The following is a 27,398-nucleotide window of genomic DNA, read 5'->3' as shown; positions in this document are numbered from 1 at the left end:
TTCCACGGGCTGTAGGTGCAGAACACTGGGAATTGCATAAGCGCCTACTCGGGGAATGCCTATATTAAGCACCTGTGTTTTGCAGTTGAAGGCGGTGGTGAAAAAGCCAGAGCAGCTGAGGCTCATGGACTGTAGCAACCCAGTTGGTTCTGGCACCTTTGGCCCAGACAGTGGCACTCTGGGACCTGCTGCTAGAGGTCAGGGCCCCAGGAGGCCTGGCATAGCAGCTCCTGACACACCATCTGAGCCAGGCATCCTTCCCCATCTCCGGTGCTCTGGGACACCCACTCCTGCTTAACTAACAGAGGATGTGAATGTGGCTTCCGGTAGGCGCCCTCACTTCTCTCTCCTCCCCAACCTGACCCCTCCCTGCTCCCAATAGGCCTCCCACCCTTCCAAGCTCCTGAGATTCAGCACCGCTCATAGAACTTTTGAAGTTGGTCTCCCAGTTGGTTCAGACTCATAAATGTCACCCGAGTCAGCAAGTCTTCACAAGCCTAGGGTGGCCCTCAATGTATCATCAGAGAAGGAAAGTCATGTGCGACGTTGCCCATGGAATTCTGTCCCACTGGCACGGACAGAGCCTCTCAGCCACGGGAAACCAGACAGCCATTGCCACGCTCTAGGTTAGTCATTTTTAGAGGTTCTGATCTTTCTCCAGGGAAATAGGAGAAAGAGGAAAGAGGCTTAGGACAAGAAATCGATCTGTGGAAAAGGTGAAACTTGTTTATTAATTCCTGCAAACATTTTCCAACTTGGGAAGACAGAGGGCGAAGCTGGTAGAAAAGCCTTCTTCTAAGAAATGAGCTCAGGTGAGAGAGAGATTTAAGACTTATCCCCAAACCAACTCCAGGAGGAAATATAACAATTTAGAGAAACACTTTCACCGTATTTGAACAAAATACAATGTTATCCATAATTTTCAAACCCATTTTCTACTTTAAGGGGGGGGTTCAAACTCGTATTTTTTTCCAGAGCTTAAAATGATAATCTGGTTTAAATATTTTCTTGTCCAGACAAGTTCCTACTTGCCTCAACAGGATCTGCAGGCTTACATGACAGCACACTAATTCGCAATCCACCCCTTGCTTTGTGGGATAAAAAAAACTGTAGGGAGAAAAAAAAAAAGAGAGTTAAGTTTTAAAAACCACCATGCAGGGTGGTGAACACACAATGTGAGATATAGATAATGTATTACAGAATTGTACACCTGAAATCTATGTAACTTGACTAACAATTGTCGCCCCAATAAACTTTAATTTCAAGAAAAAAAAATCACCATGTATACAGATAGGTACCAGACTAATTGGGGAGATCACTGCATAAATTACATAAATGTCTAACCACTATGCTATATACCCGAAACTAATATAAAATATATTGGAAGTCAACTGTCACTGAAAAAAGAAAATAATTTTTAAAAAAGTCACCATGTATATAAAATTGAAAACCAATCACCACAGCAGAGAATGCAGTAGAGAACTGCAATGAGGTTTGCTTACAGATGTTAATATAAACTTCAATTAAAGTTGTAAGATAGAAAGAGTTCAAGTCTCAGGCAGAGTTTGGTAAAGAAATTACAGATCTGGCTTCTGCCAGTGATTTTGTAAAACTCCATGTCATTTTTCTTCATGACGTTTCTCCCTGGTAGGAAAGTTGGGATGTCAAATCCAACATGTAGGAAAAAAAGGCTTATAGTGTATTCCAACTACCAGTTGTGCCAGACGTTTCCCTGTAGTAGTAATAATCTGTTAGACTATAGGAACATGATGAAGTTTATTAATAATGATGTCTTATTTTTGATGATTACCAAGCACTTTCACCAACATTTTATTTGCTATAGAGTGGAAGGACACATTAGCTAGCCATTTAATTTCAAAGACTTATTAGGGAAGAATATGTACTAATATCAGCGAACACTGTGGAAAACTGTGAAATGGGCAATAAAGATAAGCGGGCATCTTTCAGTGGAATGCTTCCCCATGGTCTGGTGTTGGCAAGAGCACCTTTCAGGTTGTCTGAGTTCACTGTCATGGTCTGCACCTTTCATGGCACTGGCTGAGCTGTTTTGTAACTGTAGGTTGTGGGAAACTGATAGTGACACAGGTGCTGCTGCTCATAGAAATCCAAATGAATTCTGTCTGGGTTAAGATGCAATGGACTTGGCCCAGTAGAAGAGGCCAGTGTTCCATCTGTAAGTAAAGCTATTTCAGCATGCCTGAGTGTCTGCCTGTGCTGCTGTGTCCCGCTCACTGAGGTGAGATTGCCTCATGGGTTTTGGGGTGGAGCAGACCCAGCTCTGATTCTAAAGCCCGCTGCCTTGTCTTGGAGTTAACATTACCAGATATATTCTTTGTTGACTTATTTCTTTGGTGTCATTTGTAACTCCTTCATGCTAGATGAAAAAACCTGATTACTTTCACTGTTTCTACAGTAGTCAAAACTGTCTGCACATCTGGGAATTGGGCATTATTAAAAATAATAAATTCCCGGGGCTGCGAGATGGCTCTGTGTGTTAGAGCGCGAGCTCTGAACAACAAGGTTGCTGGTTCAATTCCCGCATGGGATGGTGGCTGCGCCCCCTGCAACTAAAGATTGAAAACAGCGACTGGACTTGGAGCTGAGCTCCGCCCTCCACACCTAGATTGAAGGACAACAACTTGGAGCTGATGGGTCCTGGAGAAACACAGTTCCCCAATATTCCCCAATAAAATAAAATAAAAATTTCCCTAATTTATTAGGTCATACTCTAGGATTTTCTTTGGTTTGAATATATAGAATAACATAGTACTACAAAATACACTAACTTTTAAATAAATTTTGCTTCTTTCCAAGAGAAATTGCCACTTTAGGGCTGTTTTCTGTTCATCCGTCATTGCAAGAAACTCATTTACCTGGTTTGAAACAAAACAAACAAACAAATATTTCCAAAGTATATATAGATCTCATACTGACAACAATGTGAAACTCAAACTTACTCATTAAAAGTGGAATTTTATTCACAGTAATTACAGCGCAATGCTCTTGATGGAGGAAACAAGGCCAGAGAAAGGCTCTAAACTGAATCTCTGAAGCCAATCAGGAGGCTTGGCACAGAAAACTCCCTTTGACAAACTGGAAACCACTTGGAGCTGAGGTTTACCGGTAACCTTCAGGTTCTGGTTTTAACAATAAAAACGAGTGCATTTCATCAAGTGCATGAGCCAATCTCTAAGTATCTGCTTCCACCCGATAGCAGCGGATGGAGGATAACACATGCAGCTGGTCGGTGAGATACAGCCACACCCTCCTTCTGGAAAAGCCACCTCCTAGCTGGAAAGCGCCTCCACTGTGTTGTTTACCCATTGTTGCAAGACTATAAAATACAGTCTTGTTTATTCTCCACGATGGCCCAAGGCCTCTGTCATTACTCCTGACGATTAATATTAGCTATGATTTTAATATACTATATGTAATTATTTATTCATCTTGTTTAAATCAAGACGGATTTTTTTCCCCTAGACTTCTTTATTAATGAATTGATTTCTATCAAATGTTCACCAAAACAACTGTATTTTGGGGGTAAGAGAATCCAATTTGGAAATATTTCTAAACATGTTTTCCATTTTTCTATTTACCGTGCAGCCCAAAGTCTCCTCGGCAACACTCCCTGTGAGACTACAGGAATGGAGGGTACCTGTGTGATCAGTAAGATCTATTAGCATATCAAAGCTGGCAAAAACAGATTTAAATTCCGAAGAATCTTTGTTGCAAGTTGTACACGTGATGGACGCTTCATTTACGATGTTACCACAGCCCGAACTGAAAAGAAACAGAGACAATGATAAAATGTGAAGTCCCTAAGTGACAAATCTAATCTCTAGCAGAAGTATTATGATGTAAAAGTCTGAATAAGAGTAAGTAATTTCAGAGCGCTCAGCATTGTGCAGGATACAAGACAGTCACACAAAATTACAAGGAATAAATGTGCATCCTTCCCTGTCAATCTCACTTGCAGTATTTGTGATTCATGTGTAACTGGGATAAGTCACTCCTGACTCTCCTGCTTCCCCCCACTCCCTGGGGTTGGGATTCCTGCCCAGGCTCATTTCCCTGCAGGGGCCCTCCTTTCCCGCACACCAGCCCTTACCCCTTCCCTTCTCCCAATAGCAGCAGAGCTGAAACTTCAGCACTGACAATATATAGCCTGCCCCATCTATTCCTTGTTATTGCAGGTATGTCCATCTTATCTCCCTGGCTTGGAGTTCTGAGGGCAGGAATCGGGTCTTGTTCCTAATTGGCACTGTACTAGGTTTTCTGTACATTTACTGAAAAACTCTAGGGTTGGCCAAGTTCACACCTAAATGCTGTTGGTACTGCTAGTGACACGTTCACCTCTCTTTAGGTGGTAATTACATGCTATTTCGTATTTTTGAAGCAGGCCTTACTTGAGCCAATTTATAAAGGAAGACTAATTCAAATGTCTCAAGTAGAGGGAGTGATCTGAAGATAGTGGGTGCTTACCTCACCACTGATCACCTTTAAAGTAAATTGTAGACGCGTTCCCTCACACATCAGTATTAAAGATGTAGGGAAAAATGAGGGAGACAAAAATTGTTTCCATTTTTAAAAACTATTTTTCAAAAAATAAACACCAGCCTTACACAGCATAAAATGTTTAATAAATGCATACGTCAATATGTTAACCATGGTGGTAGGTACACAAACCTACTACATAGAACTAAATGAACACACATACATATACGTGCACACAAATGACTGCATGTCAATCTGGGAAAATTTGAATAAAATTAATGGATTGAATTAATGTCAATATCCTGGCTGTGATGTGATGTTATAGTTTTTCAAAATGTTACCATTGGGGAAAACTGGATAAAGTGTACTGGGTGCTCTCTGTATTATTTCTTAAAACTCCATGTTAACCTAGAATTACCTCAATAAAAATTTCAATTATAAAACTCCATAGGGACACTTTCACAATAACATTTTAGATGTTTCTTGCCAAGCATCTTTTAGATAAGATTACTAAATCTATGGGGGTTTTCTTTTCTATGCAAGGAGATATTTTGACCTATAAGAAGTTGGAAATCATATTCATCATGCAATTGAAAATAATTTTTTTTAAATGCTGTCAACTTGCATTGCTATAGAACGTGACAACCAATATATATAACACATTACAAAACAGCAGTTTGTCATTCCAGTTCAAAGTTTCTGGCAATATCATATCTTTATAGTTTAGGACTACAGACTTAAAATAAATTAAATTTTACTTTGAAAGGCAATTATAATCTTTGAATCTAAATAGTTTACCATGGGAACTTCAGTATAGGTTATTTATTTATACATTTATCTCAAATATATAACCACTGTGATGTCAAAGAACAGCTTAAACTTTTATAGAGCTTTAAATTTATTAACAATAATTGTTTTTTATTTCTTGCAAGAATGAATTTGCTAAAAGTAATTTGGCTGCTTACCATCTATTTCGAACTACTTTTGTGGTTTCATCATCAATGTTCAGTGTAGAAATGTAAGCATAAAGAATGCCATAGAAGGGATCAGCTTTTCCTGCATTCTTCAAAGCTTTTACCTTTAATTGTTCAACTGTATAGACATCAACTATTGTATTTACTAAAAATAAAAAGAAGTTATTATAGCATTCTCTCTCTCTCTCTCTCTCTCTCTCTCTCTCTCTCTGAGTTCAAATGAGAACATGTAGAAGCTTCAGTTAAGTAGCAGAAAAATTATTATATTTGCTATATTAAAAATGATTATATAAATGGACAAAAAGGGAAAAAAGGGAAAGAATGAGAAATTAGTCTTCATCAAAATGAAGAATTTATGGTCATCAGAAAATGCCATTAGAAGGGGGTAGGGGGTGGGAGATGAGGGTAAGGGGGATCAAATATATGGTGATGGAAGGAGAACTGACTCTGGGTGGTGAGCACACAATGGGATTTATAGATGATGTAATACAGAATTGTACACCTGAAATCTATGTAATTTTACTAACAAGTGTCACCCCAATAAATTTAAATTTAAAAAAAGAAAAAAAGAAAATGCCATTAGAAGAGTGAAAAGGCAAGTCACAGTAGGAGATGCTAACAATCTATAAGGAGACAAAAAACTCATATCCAGAATATATAAAGAATTCTTAAAAATCAGTAAGACTCAGCCATAAAAAACAATGAAATCTTGCCATCTGCAACAACATAGATGGACCTACAGGGTATTATGCTAAGTGAAATAAGTCAGACAGAGAAAGACAAATACCATGTGATTTCACTTACATTTGGAATCCAAAAAACACAATAAATGAACAAACAAAATGGAAACAAACTCATAGACACAGTGAACATTTTGATGGTTGCCAGATAGGAGGGGGAAGGGATTAAGAAGTACAAATCAGTAGTTACAAAATAATCATGAGGATGTAAAGTACACCATAGGGAATATAGTCAATAATATTGTAACAACTACGTATGGTGTCAGATGGGTAGTAGATTTATTGGGGTGATCACTTCGTATATTGTATAAATGTCTAACCACTACGTTGTACACCTGAAACTAATATAATATTGTATGTCAACTATAATTTAAAAAACAAAAGATTAAAAAAAAATTTTTTTAAATCAGTAAGAAAAAGACAGTCAACTCACTTTTTAAGCTCTCATCAGATTGGCAAAAGTTTATTGAAAGCTCCAAAAATTTTAAACTACTTTTAAAAGTGGAAATACAGCAATTACAGAATAAGAATATGGTATATTTTGGCCTTTTATATTTTCAAATGATACTTAAAGGTCACTTACAATTTATAGATTCTTTCAAATAACTCTCAACTTCATCGTCCGGAGGATTTGTTTCTTTATTTTCTCTTATAAAATTCAATAGGATATTACCTTCTGGTGTATCTTAAATTGAAAATGCATAATAAGAAAAAGCAAACTGGTTACTTTTTAAATAATTGTGAATGATCCAAAATTATTTTTAATGGTAAGAAGTGAAGACAATCAAATAGAACATTAGGCAGCCATTAACAATGTGAAGTAGCCTTCTGTTAACATGGAGACACACACCAGATATTGTTAGTGTAATGAGCAGCTCACAAAACTATGTGGAACAGTTTCTTTTCAATTAAAAAAGTACATATATGAGTATATGCAACCTTATCTGGAAGAATATATATCAAAGAAATGATTCTGTCTTACAGGATGGTGAGATTGTAAGTGATCTTAGTTTTCCTTTTTATCCTTTTATGTATTTTCTGAATTTTGTATGTATTTCTTTCCCAATCAGAATTTAATTTTTTTAAAAGGTTATCTGAAAAGCTTGCTCCTCAATTTGGGATGTGAGTCTTCTCAGGGATAGTCAGATGGGGTGCCAGAAGGCAAGAATGTGATTTTAAAAAAGGGCTCTCATGTGACACTGGCACCGAGCCTCTCACATCTGATTATCTTTTGAAAGCCCTCACTCACCCACTGCGACATTCTACCAATTGTCTTGACTATGCTTGGACCCTGACAGCCCTGGGCAGTTAGGCATTTCTTCCTCCCATTAAGCCATCACTATTCTTTCTCAGAATTAGACTGCAATTGTGAGCAGGGATTTTCCCTTCTCATCTCTGTATTTCCAGTATCCCATACATGTAGTGACTATCTTTCCACTCATCAACTGACCATCCACTCGTGTCCTGTCTTGCTGCAGAAAGGATTTAAGTTACCTCAGTAGTTGGCACATTAAAGGCATTCAATAAATATTTGTAAATTAATGAGTGAATGAACGGTTTTGAAACACTGAGAATTTCTGTACACCAGAGGGAAGCAGATGCTGGATTAGGGCCACAGAAATCAAACCAGTGGGCTTCATGGGACAGAAACTGGTAGGAAGAGTGTGGCACAGACACCACCGTAAAGATGCCTTCTGATGACAACAGGGTCACGTGGGACTGTCAGAATGTCTGCCTTCCCTGTCTGATGAACACTCTCAGGGCACAGAAAGCCAAAAGGAAGCCTGAACCTCCTGGCTAGGATGAAAGCTGACACCGTCAGAGGGTCTTAATGGCAGGTGTAGGAAATTAGAACTAAGTCTGATTTAAACAAGCGCATTGAAATCCATGTACCCTTACAAGTACTCTCCTTGAGGAATAAGGCATTTATTCTAATGATGTGGGCATTGCTCCAAACACTTTGACATTTCACCTTTGAATCTGTTTTCAGAGCCAAATGTGCAATATCCATTGAATATCTGTCTCCTTAACTTAGTCTTGAGTTTTTGATACAATTAGTTCTGTCAAGCTTGGTAACCTTTCCAACAGACAAACCCAACCATCATTTAGATATTTTCCCCAGGCCAAATTCAGTAGTACTTCTATTTTTAAAAATTCTGATAACGCTTTGGTCAAAGATATAAAATTGCTTTATAGCTGTCAGTCACTATCGGTGCTTTGTTATTGACCAGTAGTGTGACCTTCTGTTTTAAATGACACGCTATTATATTTATACCTTCTTGAGACTGTGAAGGGTGAGTCCATTTCTTGGAATTCTGCACACTTCTGCAGTGGTGGGCTGACCTCTCTCTGTACCGCAAAGCACCCGGAGGGGGCTAAAAGGCACCAAACCCCCATCTCCCCAAGTCCTGCTCCCCTGATTTCATGCTGGAATAAGCTATACCTCCTTTCAACAACCACGCCAGGGGGCCAACTGGGCATTGAGTTGCAGTTATGAACTAATGATACTACACATACATTCTCAGTGCCCTAGCACTAACTTATTTAAATGCAATGAAACTGAATTTATTTTAAATAGTCAATTATTTAGGTTATCCAATCAATAGCAGTGATCTCTCAAAAATCATCAAAAGGACCTGAAACTTATATGTTATTATATAAAATAGTACTGAATGTCAACTGTAACTGAAAAATAAAATAGTAATAATAAATTATTTCTATAATTCCCATTGCTATATATAGCATGGTGGAGTGGTTAAGCAGTCTGAAATAAAAAAATCACTACAAGGGCTGATGCTTTAAAAATGAGTCTGGATGTTCACATTTCTTTAGCAAAGATATGAAAGACATAGCTCATTGTAAGTTGTAAAAGGTCATATAAAATACTATTTTACTTTTAATTCAAATGAAATCTAAGCTTCATTTTCATTCTTAAACACACTGCACAAATACTGGAATGTGTGAGACAGTCATTTCCAAAGGGATAAGAAATTTCAGATAGCTTTTTACCTGGATTAGTTGTAATAATGGTTTTTGAGATTACAGTTGCTGTCATGCAGTTCCGAAATTTGTCAAAACTTATCCTTACATCTGAGGCAAATATTACTGTTTGGGGGGAAAAGCCATTTTAAAATTATTACATGGGGGGTGATAAAAAATGATAAATACTGAACACAATCATTGAAGTATGATACCTGTTTCTCGTGGCATCCAGCTCTGTGCAAGTAGAATGGCTTCATTATCCCAACTGCATTTTTTAAAAAGAAGTGATAAAAATTCAATACATTAGAAAAAACTGGCAGTGACCACATTATTTACAACAACAACAAAAAAGAATGGCTTAAGGTCTGGGGTTAATTATCCCGTGTGGCTGAAGCACCGATGTCGGCTTCTCCTGCGTTTTGCCAGGCTACGCAGAGCGTTTAACACCTACTACGGGTGGATCATTTCTTCAATACCTTCCTCTCTAACAACGACTTCTGCTGCTTTCTTTTCTTACTACTCAGGTCACTCCAGGCAGGTTGGACTGATTGACTACAAGTCTGAAGACTTTAAAGTCACTGTTTCAGACCATTAAGAGAGGGCCCCCCAGCCCCCACCCCCAATGGATAAACTGCTCAGGGGACTTGATGGCTTGAAGGCTCATTTTATTTTATTTATTTTTTTTTTTTTTATTTTTTTTTTTTGAAGGCTCATTTTAAATTAAGTGCCATCCTTAGAACTCAGGCATCTGGAGTCTACACAATGCCAAGCTACACCCTGCAATGCTTCAGAATGCAGTCCTGCCTGGCAACCAACACCCTGGGAGCCCCCAGAAGCCCGCCTGCGACAACGTTTGCTTTTCTATCACCTTTCTGTGGCCTGGCTCCATAGCATTACCCAAGGAATCCCAGAAAGTCTGGCACGTTCATTATCAGTGGGACCTAACAAATCACCGTTTGTTATAAAACAGAGTACACTCATACGCCAGTCACAGTGAGTGACCCCATTCCATCTGAAGATCTCATTTCAAGGTCTTCTTACAGCACAGCCTGTAATAACTCAATATGTGAGAGCAAGGTTTGTTTTTTAAATACCATTTCTTTCCTGTCATCACTCTTCTCCTTATATGAACTCCATCATCTTTTTGATAAAACTGAAATGTTCTGTCTTGGAGATAATAGCAGGGATTTCAGTTTGGAACAGACAGGGGAGGTTACCATATCATTGCAAAAGAAGACTCCGTCTCATCATAGAGCTTAACTTCACACCTCTGGCCTTTTCTTCGGTCTGAAGTTGTAAAGAATTTTGGCTCCCCAACCTTAGAAACAGAAGGAAATCATTATTCTTCAGCTACAGCTGTAGAGGTATCTAAATATTTGTCGAAGGAAACACTCAAATGCTTACCGTTTAAACAGCAAATTGGAAATATCAAAATTACAAGAATACTAACATATATTTGATGATGTTGTATGTTATACACTTTGAAGAAAGATACAGATATATGTGTTTTAAGTTCATTAAGACTGTGGGATCTTTTCAACATATCAGAAAAAATGTTCCATGAGAAGCCCCTGGGTGGCATCTATGTGGACTCACTGAGGGCAGAACATATATTTTCAATATCGTCATAGCACATGCTTAACGCAGGGCCTGGCACGGAGTGCATGTGACGGGATGAACTCAGTCTCACTGAGCCTGTGTCCTCACCTTGCTAGCGCAGGGATGGATAGCAATACTTGCTCTGTGCCTTCAGATGGATAAGGAGGTGAGGACCAAATGAGAGATGTATGGGAAAGTGCTTTAACACACTGTCTGATTCGATCCACACTGGGGGTAAGAGGATAGAAACGGGGGTGAACTCAGGGGTCCTTCTGTCCCCAGAGGAGGTTCTCACATGGAACAGCAGGTGCCTCGGACAGCTGCACAGCAATGGCCCAAGCACAGACAATTAGCTGGCTGCCCCCTATGTCACTGGCACCACTGCATCTATTGGCAGGGCTGAGCTCCACGGGAAGGAGCTGAAGGAAGACTCACAGCTGCCAGCAGAAGAGGAGGATCTAGAAAGAAAGTCAGAGGAAGGACAGCCAAAGGAGGAGAGAGGTCTGCCATAGCACAGCACTTTAGAAAATTGTATGAAAAGGCGTTTAAAGGAAAAAGACCTAAGCAGAGGCAAGAAGGAAGAGAGAACAGGTTAAATTAAAATATGAAGAAAGGAAATGTAAGACGCATGGAAGCAAAATGGGAGGAGGAGGTGAAAAAAAGAAAGTAATGTAATCCTGTGAAAGAAAGTACCAGACTCATTAGGGTGGAGGTGGCGGGAGGGGCATGGAAAAAGCTGTCGCAGACTTTTGCTTCTATTCAAACTGAGTTTTAGAAAATCTTACTATATTGTAATATAATGACGTTATCTAGGATTGCAGGAAAATTGAGAGATCATATCCTGCCTTTTTAAGTAAGATTGAAGCTAAATTGCCCAGAAAGTGATTTCTCCTACTTTTCAAGATTGTCACATAAGGTGTTTATTCTTCCATCCTGAATTTTATTGAGTGCTCACTGTGCGGCAGGCATTGTGCTGAGATGATGAACAAAGCAGACATGGTCTCTGCCATCATGGGCTTGTCATCAGGTACAGTTTACACTTTATCGGTTAGTCATTCAACATGGAAAGGCAATTAGCAATTACATTAACTACAAGTACCTAAGTCGATTTCCTTTTTGTTTTTTTAATGTCTTTTGACAATCAGCTTTCCATACGTTGGGGAACTGGTCTTGCCCTTTAATTTTCTTTGTGTACTTTATTTTGTGAAACTTTACTTTTCAGGTCCACTTCTCAGTCCCTGCCAAGTAACTTTAGTCTGTCCAAGAGAGTTCAAAACTTGGGGCAATAATTAAGTAAGAGGGAGATGCTGATGCAACTGATGGCGAAAACCCTCCCAGAGCCCCAGGGAGTGTTGTCCTGCCCTGCTTTCCCCCATGCGATTCCCTGTAGTAGATCACCAGACCCCTCTGCCGTCCAGTGGGTATTCTCATTCCCTCCCCCATCTCAGGACAGCTCTGAGAACAAGCACAGAATTGATTCCTTGATTTATACAACTTACATCCCCTTAAGGAACTTCAAGGAAATCTTCAAGTACTGAACTGACCCTTTCTATTTGCGGTTCTGTTTAACCAAAGTATGAAAAGCTCTCAGATAGTTAGCGAATCATCTATGAGTGTGTGCTGCTTGGAACATTCAAATACAGTTGTCTTTTGCTACTCATTTCACAGATAAAATGCTACTTTCCCTTCAATGAGAAGTGGTACCATTTTTTAATTCAACTGACTACAGATCAAGATACAGAGGAAAATTTACTCCAACTGATTACTACTCCAAACACAAATTAAGTTATAAAACTCCCCTGCCAAATTGAACTTGACTTTGTTGAGGTTTTAACTTACCGACCTCACAGCTGCAAGCACATTAATAATTCTCCCATCGAGACTTTGTCCATTTGCAACAATGTCACCCAATGAATAATAATCACGAGACTCTTTAACAGGTAAGTGTATCAAAGAAAGTAACTTGGTGTCCACTTCATAACTGGAACAAACTTTTACTGTTGAGTGATTCTCACTGAGCAAGAGTTTACAGTCACTAAATTGTGAAAACACACATAAAAAGTTAAGATCAAATGATTTTCTAATAGAAAAATACTTCCAAGTTCACAGTTAAATTATTTTGCTTCTCATTTAGACTATATTAAGAAAATGTATACTTTTTATTCTTAGAAACATTGAAAAATATTGTAAAATATTTTTTGTCTAAGGTGTATCTTCATTAAGAAAAAATTTTGCGGACCAATTTGAGCCTGAGTGCTAAGCATACTAGTTGTCTGACTTTGTCCAAGACTCAGCTTCAGTTTCCTTCTCTGAAATAAGGGTAGAAAAGCCTGCTAACCTACTGGGGGAGAGGGGCTTGTTCTCTGTGTCCCTATGACACTGACCACCCTGCCCACGTGCTTTAAATCAAGGGCTGCACTTCACCTACTCCTGCGGTGCTCTGTATGCAGTTCATGCACAATATTAAAACACTGAACTTAAATCAAGACACTCCTCCCCTTCAGCCAATCAACCCCCAAGTCCCCTCCATGGAGCCTCTTTCCAGACCCTCCTCCACCTCCTCCTCTCCTACTGCTTTAGGTGTTTACCTCATCACTTCTCACCCAAACTACTGCCCTCTCTTCCCTTACAGACTATCTTCCTTAGGTAGCCAAAGCGATTTTCCTAAACCACAAATATGAATACATTATTTCCCAGCTCAAAGACGTTCTGGGCTAACCATCACCAAAGAATGAAGTTGGTTATCATTTTGTGAGGGGTGTAAATGTCTAATCATGTAGTTTTTATACACCTGAAACTAATAAAAATAAAACAAATTCAGGTATAGAAAAAAATAAATGTATCTAATTCAAGCAAAGACAAAAAGGAATGAAGTTGGTACAAAGGCAAAGCTGTCTGTGAAGTGTCTCTGCTTCTCTCTCAAGCTTCTCCCGCTGCTCACCTATCTTTGCCCTAAATCAGCCATATCAGACTACTAGCTATGAAATTGATATTTTTAGACAAAAAATAGTCAAACATCAGCAATTTCATATGGTTCAACCCACTATCAACTGTTCTGGAAAAGGCCAGGAGGTTTCATGTTAGTTCCCTCTGCCAAGGGTGCTCTTCCCTCCATTCATTCATTCATTCATTCACTCATTCCATAAGTATTTACTGAGAGCCTATTAGGTACCAGGCTGTAGTCTAGGCACGAGGTGAAGAAGACAGATAAGACCTTTGATCTCATGGAGTTCACATGTGTGAGAGGGGGAGACAAACAAGACAATTGATCGAATAATCTCGGATAGTGATTGGGGTTTTGATGGTCACAGCATAGGAAAAAGACCTGGTAGTGGACTGGAAGGGCTACTACAGACAGCAGTAGATGCAGAAAGTCTAAGGAGGTGACATGCAAGCTGACACTTCAATGAGAAGGAACAAATAAATACTCAAAGCAGATGGGAGGAGAAGGAAGCGCAGAAGCTGTTAGCGCAGAATGAGCCCAGGGTGCTCGGAGTTCAGTGTGGCTGTGGAGAAATGAGACTTGAGGCTGGTATATGATGAGGTCAGAAAAATCAGTGGGAAAGGGTCAAGATGGGTGCAGGTGTGTGTGTAGGAAAGCCCATGGTACCCTACCCAGAGCCCTTCACCAGCTTCACTTTTCTCTCCAGAATTGCCCTCAGCCAGAAATGCCTTTAAGGGGGAATAACCCTATTCCTCCACCCCCCAGGAGTGGGGGATAGACTGCAGCCAATGACTTGTATTATATTAATAAATACTGTGTACAAAATCCCAGCCCCCTTCCTTCAGGGAGTACCTCCCTGAGGTGCCACTCTTGTTCCAGAGCTCCCTCCTGAGTCAGGCTGAGACTGGGCTCCCGCTGAACCTGCCTCTTTGCTCAGCTCCCCGACATCCCCACCCTATCTTTACAGGCTGCTCTTGAGAGCTCTCCTTCAGTAAATCATTCACACAAAAATCCTCCTCCAGTTTCTGCTTCCAGGGAACCTGAACTCAGATAGTATGTGAATAGAGCTATGCCTTGATATGAAAATATATATATGTGTGACTTCCAAGGTTTATCTTTTCTTCTCATTGTTCAGCTTTAATGTGACTAGAGTCAAATCTTTGTAAATCTAAGACTGAGACTCAAAGTACTAAAAACAAAGCCATTTTTCATGTGATCTTATATCAAAGTAAATTTCATAATCAAAAATAAATATTGTGAGGAAGAATTAAAATCCTAATTTTCAAATCGAAGTATACACCTTTAGTTAACTCTCTGCTAACCTGATGCACAAAACTCACTGTAATGATCATTCCAGCACAAAGCTTGTTGCTATCTGTGCTACATATTTACCTAGGAGTTGCAGGGCTGAATTTTTCTTCTCTTTCAAATTCCTTTCTTTGGATCAGGGGATTTTCAATTATCACTAAAACAGAGGGAAGAGTATGATGCTATTATAAAAATATAACAGGATAAATAAAAAACAAGTGTACATAATAATGAGCATTACAATGTTATTTCTGATTTCTGAGTTGGTAGTATATACTCTTCCCAATCATTTTCTTGTGTCACTGTGAGAAACAGAATCTTGGGTAGAACCACCAGTTAGATCCCAGATGACATTTCTTATGCTTTGTGTTTAAATCCCAATATATGACCAACATTAGTATTACTTTATTGATTAGTTACACTTAATATTTGATTTGATTACAACATGCCCTTCTATATTTGATTTGATTACAACATGCCCGTCTATAAAACAAACACTGGACTTGATCTTCACTCAATTCACAGTTGCTCTCGAAAAGCAACAGTGATAGGGTGGAAAAAGCAATGCAAAATCTGGGTCCTGATTTGAGCTCCACAACTTAATAAGCCACAACTTAACATTTTAGGGTTTCTATTTTCTTACGGTCTATGTTAAACTTTTTTATGCTCTATTTTGCTAATTACTCTCACAACCATTTCCTTTCTACAAATAAAGAGATTGAAGCTCACAGAGGTTAACTTTCTTGAGGTTTTATATCTAGAAAGTAGTAGAGCTAGAATTAGAATTGTTCAGATTAAAAAATCTGTAATCTTTTCTACTTTTCTACCATACTAAAATCCTGTTTAGATTTACAATCATCAACTTTATGCTTTTTAAAGTCCTTTATCTCATTCATCCTCACAACATATATTTTAACACAAAAATATACCTTTAGCTCCATATAACTAATATTCTGGCATTCATCCAAGAAATGTTTCTAACTGTACTGGGCCCTGTGAAGTCTGCAAAGTTTTCTGCTTTGAAGCCATATATTCAATTACTTTATTATTTAATTAGAGAAAATACTACATATAACCCTGAAAGTTAATAATACAAGGCAATATATGATTAGGTACAAGGCAATATATGATTAGGTACTAAATAACTAAATAAATAACATATAACTAAATAACTAAATAACTGCTTGATACTGCAGTATTGGAGAAGAGTAATTTAATTATCTGCATTACTCTTTCCCTTCTTTTTTCTACCATGAAAGAGAGCTGGTATACGTCCTTTCCTGTTGCTTGTATGAGGCTCGAGCTGTCCTCTTTTGAGTGACTAAGTTCTATATAGTAGGTACACTATCTCATTTAACATTCACAAGAACATATAGGGTATCGACTTGTAGTTGAGGCCCAATAAGATTAAGAAATTTTCTCAAAGCCACAATGTAAACAAATGTTGGAACTAGGATCCGTTTTCCAAGTCCTTGTTCTTGTTATGCTACACTGTCAGAGGGATACTGGGGTGGGGAGAGGATGCAAAAGATTTGGTATTTTTGATTAAAGTAAAGTTTCTTAAAATCCATTAAAAATTCAAATATCATCTTTTATCAAAATCTATTTAGCAGCCCTATTATATTAAATGATTATCGCAACAATAGGGATCGATGTAAACTGAAATATGAAATAAATCAAAGATCATAAAGCTACCTAGTAAAAATATATTTCAAGAAATAATGCTGAGTGCCTTATGTTATTCTTTTAACACTTGACTTTTTCTGATAAGTTTCTTGAGAATTATGAATTGTGTCTTACAGTAGTCTCCCCTTATTCATGGTTTTGCTGATCTGCAGTCAACCAAAGTCTGAAAATATTAAATGAAAAATCCCAGAAGTAAAAAATTCATCAGTTTTAAATTGTGTGCTGTTCTGAGTAGCATGATGAAATCTCGAGCCATCCCACTCCCTCCTTCCTGGGATGTCAATCATCCCTTCATCCAGTGTATCCAGGATGTGTATGCTCCCCACCTGTTCGCCAGTTAGTGGCTGTCTCCATTACCAGATCAGTTATCAGATATTTTGAAAGACAGAGAGAGACCACATTCACATAATTTTTATTATAGTATATTGTTATAATTGCTCTATTTTGTTATTAGTTATTGTTGTTAATCTCTTATTGTACCTAATTTACAAATTAAACTTTATCATAGGCATGTGTGTAAAGGGAAAAACATGAGATGGGTAGATAGATGATAGATAGATAGATAGATAGATAGATAGATAGATAGATAGATAGATAGAGAGATATATGGTTTGGTACTCTGTGTAGTTTCATGCATCCATCCATCAGGGTCTTGGAGTTTATCCCCTGTGGATAAGGGGACAACTGTATTTCACTTTGACTCCCTCAGTGTAGTTACCACATACATATCACAGGAATAATACTATAATAGAAACAGTTTAAGAATCAATGCCAACTTACCACACTCGCCAACCCTGAAGCTGTCAGAAAGTGATCTGATGTAATCTTCGTTGCCCCAGGATGTTGCATTTACAAAATGGGTTGGTGAATCACGAATGATGAAACTGAAAGTGTACCTTTCTGACCCAATATCTAAGGGAAAACCAATGCTTTTAGTTTTCAAATGAAATGTTTAATTATAGTTTTCAACAAATATTATGATAATAAAATTCTCAAACATATAGTATAAAATATTATTTGAAATAAAATTCTGTAATAAATTATGCTTTTATGAATTTCAAAGCTGCCAGAAAATCATCTCACTATTGATCCCTCTGTTCCCTTTCCCCAGTTCTCTGTGTTTTTGGAGGGAAATGACACATAGTCTTGGACCATCCAGATGTTAGCTTAGATTCTCCATTTCTCTCTTACTGTTTTAACCTAAGTCAAATTCAGATCTAAATTATTTGAAAACAAATAAACGTGAGCTACTAAATGACACCACTAGGGGTCAGTACATTTCTTTCCAAAATAAAATTTCTACTGTTTTTTGCTAATTAAAAAGGTAATACAACCTAACATATTATAGATATGTACTGAACTGTAATTAGTGTTTACCTTTGGGATGGGGACTGGGATGCGAAGAGTTGGGGGTTAAATGAAGAATTTTACTTTTCAACTCTATGACCTTCTGTACTGCTTGAATTTTTAATGAAAAAGTATTAATTATATTTTATATGTTATTTGTGTAATGTTTTTTAAAGTCAGTAAGCATATTTTCTCAAAAGAAGAATACTGTACATGTAATCATAAAAAGTCATCAAATACTACACAAGTGGTTCCCTACCCTCACAGCCTGATAGGTGGAAAATGTATTTCATTGTTGTAATTTTAGCAAATATTTAAATGTCTTTTTTCTAATTCATACACTTTAAGTTATTCCTTTTAGATCTTAGAAAACAGACATGTAGACTTTCTCAAACTATTCAAGTGGTACTTCCAATTACTTATGATAAAGTAAAGTGAAGACACAAAGGAGTATGGGTGGGAGATGACGTTTTTGCTATTTACCTCAAAAATAATAACAGAATATTATATGTAATAAAATTAAAGTACCTATCACTGTATCTTGAGTCAAATAACACGGTCACAATTACTCAAGTGATTCATACAAAATGTCTTCTGCCAAAATTATTGGCTGGCTGACTAGAGCTCTGATTCCTCAAGCAGTATAAGCACTTATTCTGTAACCTTTAATAAACACCACTGACACTTTAAAAGCTAATAGTAGTGAGTTGCTAGTTTTCGCATTCTATATTGTATCTTTGCATGTCAACTACAAAAATTCGAAGGTGAGTTGATTTTTAAAATCCAACTTTATGTCTTGGATTATGTTTCCACAGTCCTAAAACTCTTGTACAGTTCAACCAACTCAATAAGAATGACTAAAGCCAAAATAAACTGTTTTTTCCACAAGTGAAAGATGAATTTTTTTCACTGAACTGTCTGGTTGTTTGAGTAAATATGTAGATATTGCTGTCAAACTTCTCTCCCTCAACACTACTTTATCATGACATTATCTCTGCTGGAAACCTTCCGCCTTATCACTTTCTGTCTTATTTGAGATTTACCTGTGTACCTGTATCTCTTAGGCTGAAAGTGATAATTAACATGGAGTTCTGACTATGGATTACACACCCTTACAGGCATGAACTCATTCAATTCTCACACCAGCTCTATTTATCCCAATTTCACAGCTGTACATAGGACAGATTTGAGATCACTCAGTGACTAAGTGACCTTAGTCAATCTAGCCACACTCTCAGACACTATGATATCTGAAGATGACATGAGACTGTAATTGCCCTCTGTTACCTTTACGCTTTACACAGTGGAGGTACGCAATAATACACATTGATACACATTAATGAGTTGACCACTTTAAGAAGCTATTTTGGCATTGTATATACAAGCCTTTAAAATTATGTTTGAGAAACACCAAATAACATCATAAAAAATGATTTCAATGTCCTCACACACATAGCCTTAAATTGAGTACTTTACCATACAATAGAGAACACAGCCATTGCTCTTACGGAGTTAAACAGGCATGAGAAATTTAATCACTTAAATATATTTTGTTGTAGTAATAAGCTATGATTGATGAAAAATGAAGCAAAGAGTTAAACAGAACTCAGCTTTTTCTGTCTGGAAAGCCTTTCACATCTGTTTTCCAAATAACTATACCGATTATTTTCTGAAAAACAAAAAGGTTACAGAAGATGAATATTAAACACAGATGTAGATGGTAAATTTAATTTCATGGACTTGTTATATTTTACTGGCTCTAACAAACATATTGGACTAGGAACCATTTAAATGTATTTATTCCAGACAAACATCTAAAAGAACTTCATAAATGTTCAATTCCACAAGGAATAGTACAAAGTAATAAGACAGTTAACTGCTATTACAAATATAATCATTTAATACTTAGTATGTTTCTACTTTATTTTCAATCACTAGGTGGAGCACAGTAACTGCCCTATCCTATCAATCCTTACTGAATTCATTCAAAGCACATGTATAATGCAATTTAATTTGCCATGGTCTTCAAAGCTTTCTTTTATATAAGGTTTTCTAACAATCCACATAAAATTGCTTAGCTTCTTAATCCAAACATGCTGGACAGTAATATAAATTAGATTGCACCAAACTTGTATATTGCTGCTAATAAATCTAAGCTCTCAAGTCTAGATCTTAAACGTTAAAGATATTAACATCTCCTTAAAATTTTAATATTCTCTTTGATGACTACTAAAGAAAGATTTAATATTTAAAAAGTGCTTTAAGAAATAAAAATAATTACCTTTTTTTGAAAGAATACACTTAAACTTATATTAATTCTGGCAACTGATTTTAACCTTGTAATAATCTGTTACAATTAAAATACATTCAAGCTTCTAAGATGCCATATCCTAGCTGAGCTAATAGCTAGTCTTATTATGCTTAGACACGCTGCTATTATTTCTTAAATTTCATATGCATGCAGATCTCACTGAATTTTGTAGGAAAATACAACTAATGTAAATAGTGACAAACTTTATAACTGAAGAGGCAATTAGCAAATAGTTTAACTTTTAAGAAAAACTATAACAGCAATGATTATTTTTAACATTAATAAACTTTTAAGGTTGCAAATTATTAGTTACATATAAATTTATCCCATTTTTAAAAATCTGATTTGCAAATGCAAAATGTAAATAGCAGACTGCTCAGGAGCAGGGAATGTAAGGGGGTACGACAATTGCTTTACAGTAAGTTCCTCACCTTATTAGATGATTCCACCAATATTTCTTTTAAATAAATAACAGTCTTGGTATATTTGAAATGATTGAATTCCCCCACAGCCCCTCCCCTAAAAATGAATTTCAGAAATACACTTGTTGTACTCCTTTATGTCATAAAAGCAGAATAATGGCAAGTATTTAAGTCTATCACTTGGATAATTTGATTAGAGAATAGATACTGCTGAACAAAAATGTTTTAATTTTACAGTACTAATGGGGAGTGGTTATTAAATATTTAATTACAATAATACAAATAAACTTTGGATCATTTTGACAATTGCTAGTCATACCTACAATCTCCTACTGTATACACAAAAGAAAGACTAATTTTCATTTAGCCAGCATAAATACAAAGAAGTTTAGGGGTACTTAATATTTAATAATTATACTAATGCAATGAGTACCTGTATATTTGTCAATTATTCAAGCATGTGTCAGAAAAATCAATAATGTTGACATAATGTAATATAACCACACAAAATTTCATTATAGAACCACTATATCATTGAAACCTACCAGATTAGCCATATTTGGACATAGATCTGAAAGTGTCGTGAAAGTCTTCAATACACAGAAGTTTGCCATACTTTTATCTGCATTTTAGAAAATATAATTTAGATGCATGAATTAAATAACTGAAATAAACCAGGAAAAATTCCAAGATTAAAAAAAGAATTTATTTAGGAAAGCACTGATATTTTACTCATTCTTTGGGGAAAAGTTTTATTACAACAGTGAAATATAAGTTAATAGAGATTCAACTTATAAAAAACATGTTTCAAAATGTCCTTTTATTATTTTGAATGATATAGTTAGGTTTCCATTTTTAACTTCATTTTCCAAAAATGGAAAAATGTAACAATTTTTGAGCACCCTAAAAATTTAGTTTCAGATGAAAGATGATTCAATGGGACACTTGTGGATTTAAATATTAGCATAAAGTCTACTTCTAAAAATTTAGCAAAACTCTACTGTAAATACCTCAAATAACGCATTTGGTTACACTGTGTGTAGGGATAGGTAGAATAACTTGAACCTCACCTTTAGATGGTAAGCTTCATGGGGGCAGAGATGATGTATTTTTATGTGTGTATTTCAATGCTATGTTACACATAAAAAGCACTCAATAAATATCAAATGAATGAAATGGTGGCTTGTCCCTCAGTGTTATCACTATAAAGGGTTCTAGTATAGTAACAGCTGCCAGCTACACCAAACTAGCAGACTTACTCGACGTCTCGTCATAATACATGACCTCTTTAACTGTAAATGCCCTCACCTACAGCTTTGTTTTCAAGACATGCCCATAACACATGAATTTCAGGGAAGTTAGTCAAACATGATTTTGAATTCTAGCGCCATTAATTTGTAATCACCGAGGTTTAACTTCCTCATCCATGAAATGTGGATTATGTGTATCTACCCTACAGGGTTGTTGTGAACATTCTAAATAATATATGTAAAGTGCCTAGAAGTTCACAGACTCTCAACAGATAAGAACACTGCTTTTCATTCTTATCCAATGTAATGATTTCTGCATTCAAGGCCTTTTGGTGCCAGTAAAAACAACCTGGAATTAAGCAGTGTTAAGTTTCCCACTCATTCTTCGGTCTGATCTGATCTGGCGCACTATACAATTTCAGTCTCTGAAACACTTGCCAAACCTTGACAGATTCATTCATTCATCCATCCAATCAACAAGCGTTAGCTGAGAGTCTGGGAAGTGCCAGACACTTGAGGTTGGAGAGGATGAACGATTCAGTAGCTGGATCATGCATAAAAACACTACCCACCTACATACTAACTGACTTCTCCAAATTTTTACCCCTTAGTGGTTTGGTCCCTGACTTACGTGATATCACATGAACTCTTTGAAGTTCCTTCAATTTCCACTATTCTTCAAAATACATGGTGTCTGTCTACAAACAAAAATGACAACTTGCTTCTCTCCCTGGACATTTTGACAAAGTTAATATGAAATAAAGAGCTCACTATGGTAATACAGAGATCGTTCATCAGCAACTACTGTCCCTCCTACTTTCCCAGCATATTTTAAATATGTTTCCTTTTCTCCATCGCCAATGTCATCTCCTCAGCTCAAGACTCAGTCATTCCTCACCTAGAGTACTGCAATCACCTGGTTTATACCTAGTGTATTGAGTGTCTGATATGTACCCCAAATCAGGTTGGGGTAAAGCTGGGGCTGGTCGCCCACCCAGGGCCTCAGAGAGGAGCAATGAAAACAGAGGGCCAGATGTGGGACCAGATGTGTACAGCCTCAAGGCCATTGATCCAGGTCCTTAACAAGGGTGGAGAGAAAGAGGTGGCGGTGATGGAACTAATCGAGTTAAGGTAACATGGTGGCAATGTCACAGGTAATAGTTGTGGAGTGCCTGCTAGGAGGCTGGCTCTACACTACAGACGTGAGATACACCGTGATGATCTCTGACAGCCCCCCACCGAGGTCTCCTAAATTTCCCTCCCTGAGCTCTGAGCCCTCCTCCCACTTTTGAAAGGCAACCTCCTGCCTGGCCCAGAGCCCACTGGCATCATAGGCACTTCCTCTCCTTGACTGCCCAGATCCAAAACAATCCTCACCAAGTCCTGCCAATTCTCCCTCCTAATTATTTCTTGAATCTGATCACTTCCCCCCCATCTCTCTGGCCTTACCATTCTCTGCTTCCACTTTTGCCTCCTCCATCTCTTCTTCACACAACTGAGAATTCTTTACAAACTTAGATCGTCTCCCCCTTGCTTAAAACTCTCCCAATTGCACACTAAATTAAATCCAAACTCCTTGCTACAGTCTTGTAATTCCCAGCTGATCTTGCCTCCGCCTGTCTCTTCTTCATTTCCTATCACTCTCCTCCGGGGAAACCCCTCTCCAGTCACCTGGCTGCTCTCCTTTCCTCAAGTGGGACCTGGGGCCTTGGCACATGCTGTTCCCTCTCCCTTGAACACCATCCCCAATCTCACCATCAGATTCCCAAGACAGGCTCCTCAGCATTCTCTGGGTCTCAAAGAGAAGCCTTTCCTACTATCCAGCTTCTATTTCCCCGCTCAGCATTCCGAATTCATAATTGTTGCTGGTGCACTGTCTTTCTCCTTCATTAGAAGGTCGGCTCCATGAACGACAGAGCTGTCCCTTATCTTGTCCCCTATTGTGTCCTACAGGGCCTAGTTAATTTAATGCCTCGTGCATAGTAGCTGCCAGTTATTTGCTGACTAAATGAATGAGTCCTAAAATCAATCTGATTTGTAATTTGAGAACGATATTGCTACAATGAGCTTTTTAGATAGAATTTTAGTTAACTAGATTTACATTTATATCAAGTATTTAAATTACGGTTTATATCTGGCTATTCTAGACAAGTGGAGCTTTCAAGGGGCTCAGGGATGATGTTCCTATAACTTCCTATTTTATTCTATAGACTGCGGCGGGGTTAGGCTACTGCAAAGAAGTCCTCTTTCTGTGGTCATTTCTGTACATGGAAATCTCCCCAATCTCTCATCACAAACCACAGATTTTGCGACAAACTTTGGTAAAATTGGTCCTTCTCACAGCGCGGAAGAGTTCCGTTCAAGAGGGGAAGAATTTCGTTCAACTGTCTCTATAAACCCAATTTGAAAAGGTCATTTTTACTCCAGCTCCATCAATGGGAACTAAGCAGGCTTTGCATTATGAAATTCTAGCTGATTTGCACACACTCTGGGGTGTCCATTAGAGAACTCAGCTGTTTGGCCATCCCACTGGAGAACTCCATGTCACGGAGACAGAAGCCCCCTCGTAAGTAACCTTTCAAAGGAGGTTCCACGTTTGTAACTAAACGCTGCTTTCAAAGAAAAAGAAAACTGCAATAGCTGCATTCAAATACCATTTCCTGAAGTTTATCATTTCATGCCCACGTTTGCACTTTATAGAGGTGACAAGCCCCCCCCCAACCACTTTAAGACGGGGACCTAAAACATGGGTCCCTCTGAAACCCCGCGGTGACATGAGACTCTCCCTGTCTGAAAATGTATTCTGATGATTCCAGCCGTGTGACATCCTGGAAAAGGCAAAACCTGTGGAGCCCTCACGGGATGGGGTGGCCAGGGGTGGGGGGAGGGGGCTTCTAGGGGCCCTGTCACCGTGGACACGTGTCCTGCCGCGTTTCTCAGACCCACGGAACGTCCAAGCCCGAGACGGAAGCCTAACGCCCGCGACAACAGTATCCGGAGTCCGTGTGGAACGCGCGTCTCTTCTGCACTGACGACACGGGCGCTTCCGTCGGCGCACATTCATTCGACGCGCACAGACGCGTTCCACACGGTCCCACGGGACAGGACGCTGTCCCCTGGGGTTCTGACCGTGGGCGACCTCCGTCTGTCCACTTCACAGCCGCGGGGTCCCACACACCCCAATCCGCCGGGCCCCGCGGCGCGGTGTCACGGGCGAGCAGAGGGCAGGCCGAGATCTGGGCCGCGCCTCGCCTTCACGACCACCGCGCCCCGCCCGCGGCCCCCAGCAGGGAGGCCGCCCCCTTCGCGGACGCCGCGGCCCGGAGCTGCCGCCCGCCACCCGCCGCCGCCACACGGCGGGTCCTTCACCTCAGCCGTGAGCGCCGGCCGCTCCCGGGAGCGCTCCCCTTGCCTAACCGCTCCTCGCTCCTGAAAGGTGGCCCACCCCGCACCGACGCCTCGCCGCCCGGCCAGCGTTTCTCCACAGCACCTTCAGCCCACAGCGCAGGTGCGCAACCACCACCGCCGAAGCACAGCGCGCGACCGTTAGCACCCGCCCAGCCCCGCGCGCCGGCCTCCGACTCCGCCCACACGCCCAGGCTCCGCCCCGGCCCCGCCCCGTTCTCCTGGCCGCCCTGGGGACCGCCGCTACCCGCCTTGGGTCCTCGGGGTGAGAGGGGAGATTCCGGGGAACCAGTTTCTTTCCTTTCTTTCCCGTTTCTTTTCTTTCCCGGGGTCCCGAGCGTGTCCGGGGCGCTGAGAACTTCAGCGGGGACCCAGTAGGGTGCTCGGGGTCTTTTCTGTGGAAACATGTCAGATGCAGAGGACGTTGCTATAGAAAGTGAAGCAGCTGACTACACACACAAACGAGTGCTGGTGAAAACCTGAGAAATCTGGAAAAGACGGTGGGCTGTGTCCCTTCAGTAACCTAGTTGTGATCCTACAGGATGTTACAGTGGGGAAAAGTGGGTAAAGTGTAGCAGGGATCTCTATTATTTCTTATATTGAATGTGACTCAATTAAAGAAAGTTCGCAGAAGAAAAACAGGAGCACAATTGCTGATAGGGCTTTAGAAGGCGGGGCAGGTGCTGGATATGGACCCTGGTTACCTGCTAAAGGAGTGCGAGGAAGGCCAGGCTGCTACTATAGATTAATAAGATATTTTCCTGATTATACTATTTATATCATGTCAGATATAAATATAGACTGCACATATAATTAGATGTGCTAACTATTGGACTTAGGTGAACCTGACAAAACACTTGCCAGCTCTTCATGATTTTGATTACTATCATTGGGAATCTTTTTAGCCTAATGACTTATAAACTAATTTCTGTTAGAGTATTAATCAGGGACAAATAAGTTAAGATTCAACAACTAAATCCATTAAGTTTGTCACCTACTACTGTCCAAGTGTTGCATTATTTAAATTATTGACCTGTTCATACAACTCAAGAACCAAAAAGTAAACAATCCAATCAAAAAATGGGCAGAGGACATGAAGAGACATTCCTCCAAAGAAGACATGCAGTGGGCGAATAGACATATGAAAAGATGCTCAACATCACTAATCATCAGGGAAATGCAAGTCAAAACCACAATGAGATACCACCTCACACCTATCAAATAACATTATCAAATAACATCAACAAATAATACGTGTTGACGAAGATGTGGATAAAAGGGAAATCTTGTGAACAGTGTGGGACAATAAATTGGTGCAGCCACTATGGAAAACAGTATGGCGATGCCTCAAAAAACTAAAAATAGAACTGCCATATGACCCAGCGATTCCACTTCTGGGTGTTTATCAGAAGATGAAAACACTAATCTGAAAAGATATATGCACCCCTATGTTCTTTGCAGCTTTTTTTTTAAAAACAGCCAAGATATGGAAGCAATCTATGTGTCCATCAACAGATGAATGGATAAAGAAGATATGGTATATACATGCAATGGAATATTACTCAGCAATAAAAAATGACATCTTGGCATGGCCAGTTAGCTCAGTTGGTTAGAGCATGGTGCTCTTAACAAGGTTGTTGGTTCGATCCCCACATGGGCCACCAACGTGTGGGGCCCTCCACAACTAGATTGAAACAACTACTTGACTTGTAGCTGATGGGTCCTGGAAAATCACACTTAGGTAAATTTTTTAAAAAGTTTAAAAAAAAATTTTTTTTAAAAGAGATCTTGCCATTTGCAACAACATTAATGGACCTAGAGGGTGTTACACTAAGTGCAATAAGTCAAATAGAGAAAGACAAATACTGTATGGTTTTACTTATATGCAGAATCTAAAAACAAAACAAATGAACAA

The 27,398-nt window shown here is 38.9% G+C and overlaps 1 protein-coding gene across 4 annotated transcripts; it reads right to left on the bottom strand.

The window, feature by feature from the left end:
- Window positions 1–700: 700 nt before the first annotated feature.
- MEIOB (meiosis specific with OB-fold) lies at window positions 701–25,648 on the bottom strand. 4 transcript variants are annotated; one of them, XM_074322943.1, is made up of 14 exons: window positions 25,569–25,648; window positions 21,374–21,450; window positions 19,707–19,764; window positions 17,529–17,660; window positions 15,147–15,219; window positions 12,650–12,845; window positions 10,429–10,529; window positions 9,424–9,476; window positions 9,239–9,334; window positions 6,813–6,914; window positions 5,481–5,634; window positions 3,618–3,801; window positions 2,808–2,894; window positions 701–1,107 (listed from the first exon to the last, which is right to left on the bottom strand). In XM_074322943.1, exons 2-14 carry the CDS (start codon window positions 21,440–21,442, stop codon window positions 997–999), a joined length of 1,416 nt encoding a protein of 471 aa, XP_074179044.1. In that variant the 5' UTR covers window positions 21,443–21,450; window positions 25,569–25,648; the 3' UTR covers window positions 701–996. The 4 variants fall into 4 exon arrangements, with proteins under 4 accessions (XP_074179044.1, XP_074179043.1, XP_074179045.1 ...); XM_074322942.1 differs by having other exon boundaries at window positions 25,448–25,645; XM_074322944.1 differs by having other exon boundaries at window positions 25,524–25,624.
- Between the last annotated feature and the right edge of the window lie 1,750 nt (window positions 25,649–27,398).

The sequence above is a fragment of the Rhinolophus sinicus genome, linkage group LG18 (assembly GCF_036562045.2).
Source record: "Rhinolophus sinicus isolate RSC01 linkage group LG18, ASM3656204v1, whole genome shotgun sequence".
NCBI classification, from domain to species: domain Eukaryota; kingdom Metazoa; phylum Chordata; class Mammalia; order Chiroptera; family Rhinolophidae; genus Rhinolophus; species Rhinolophus sinicus.
The sequence above is the reverse complement of the archived record's forward strand: the minus strand, read 5'-3'. Positions and strand labels throughout refer to the sequence as shown.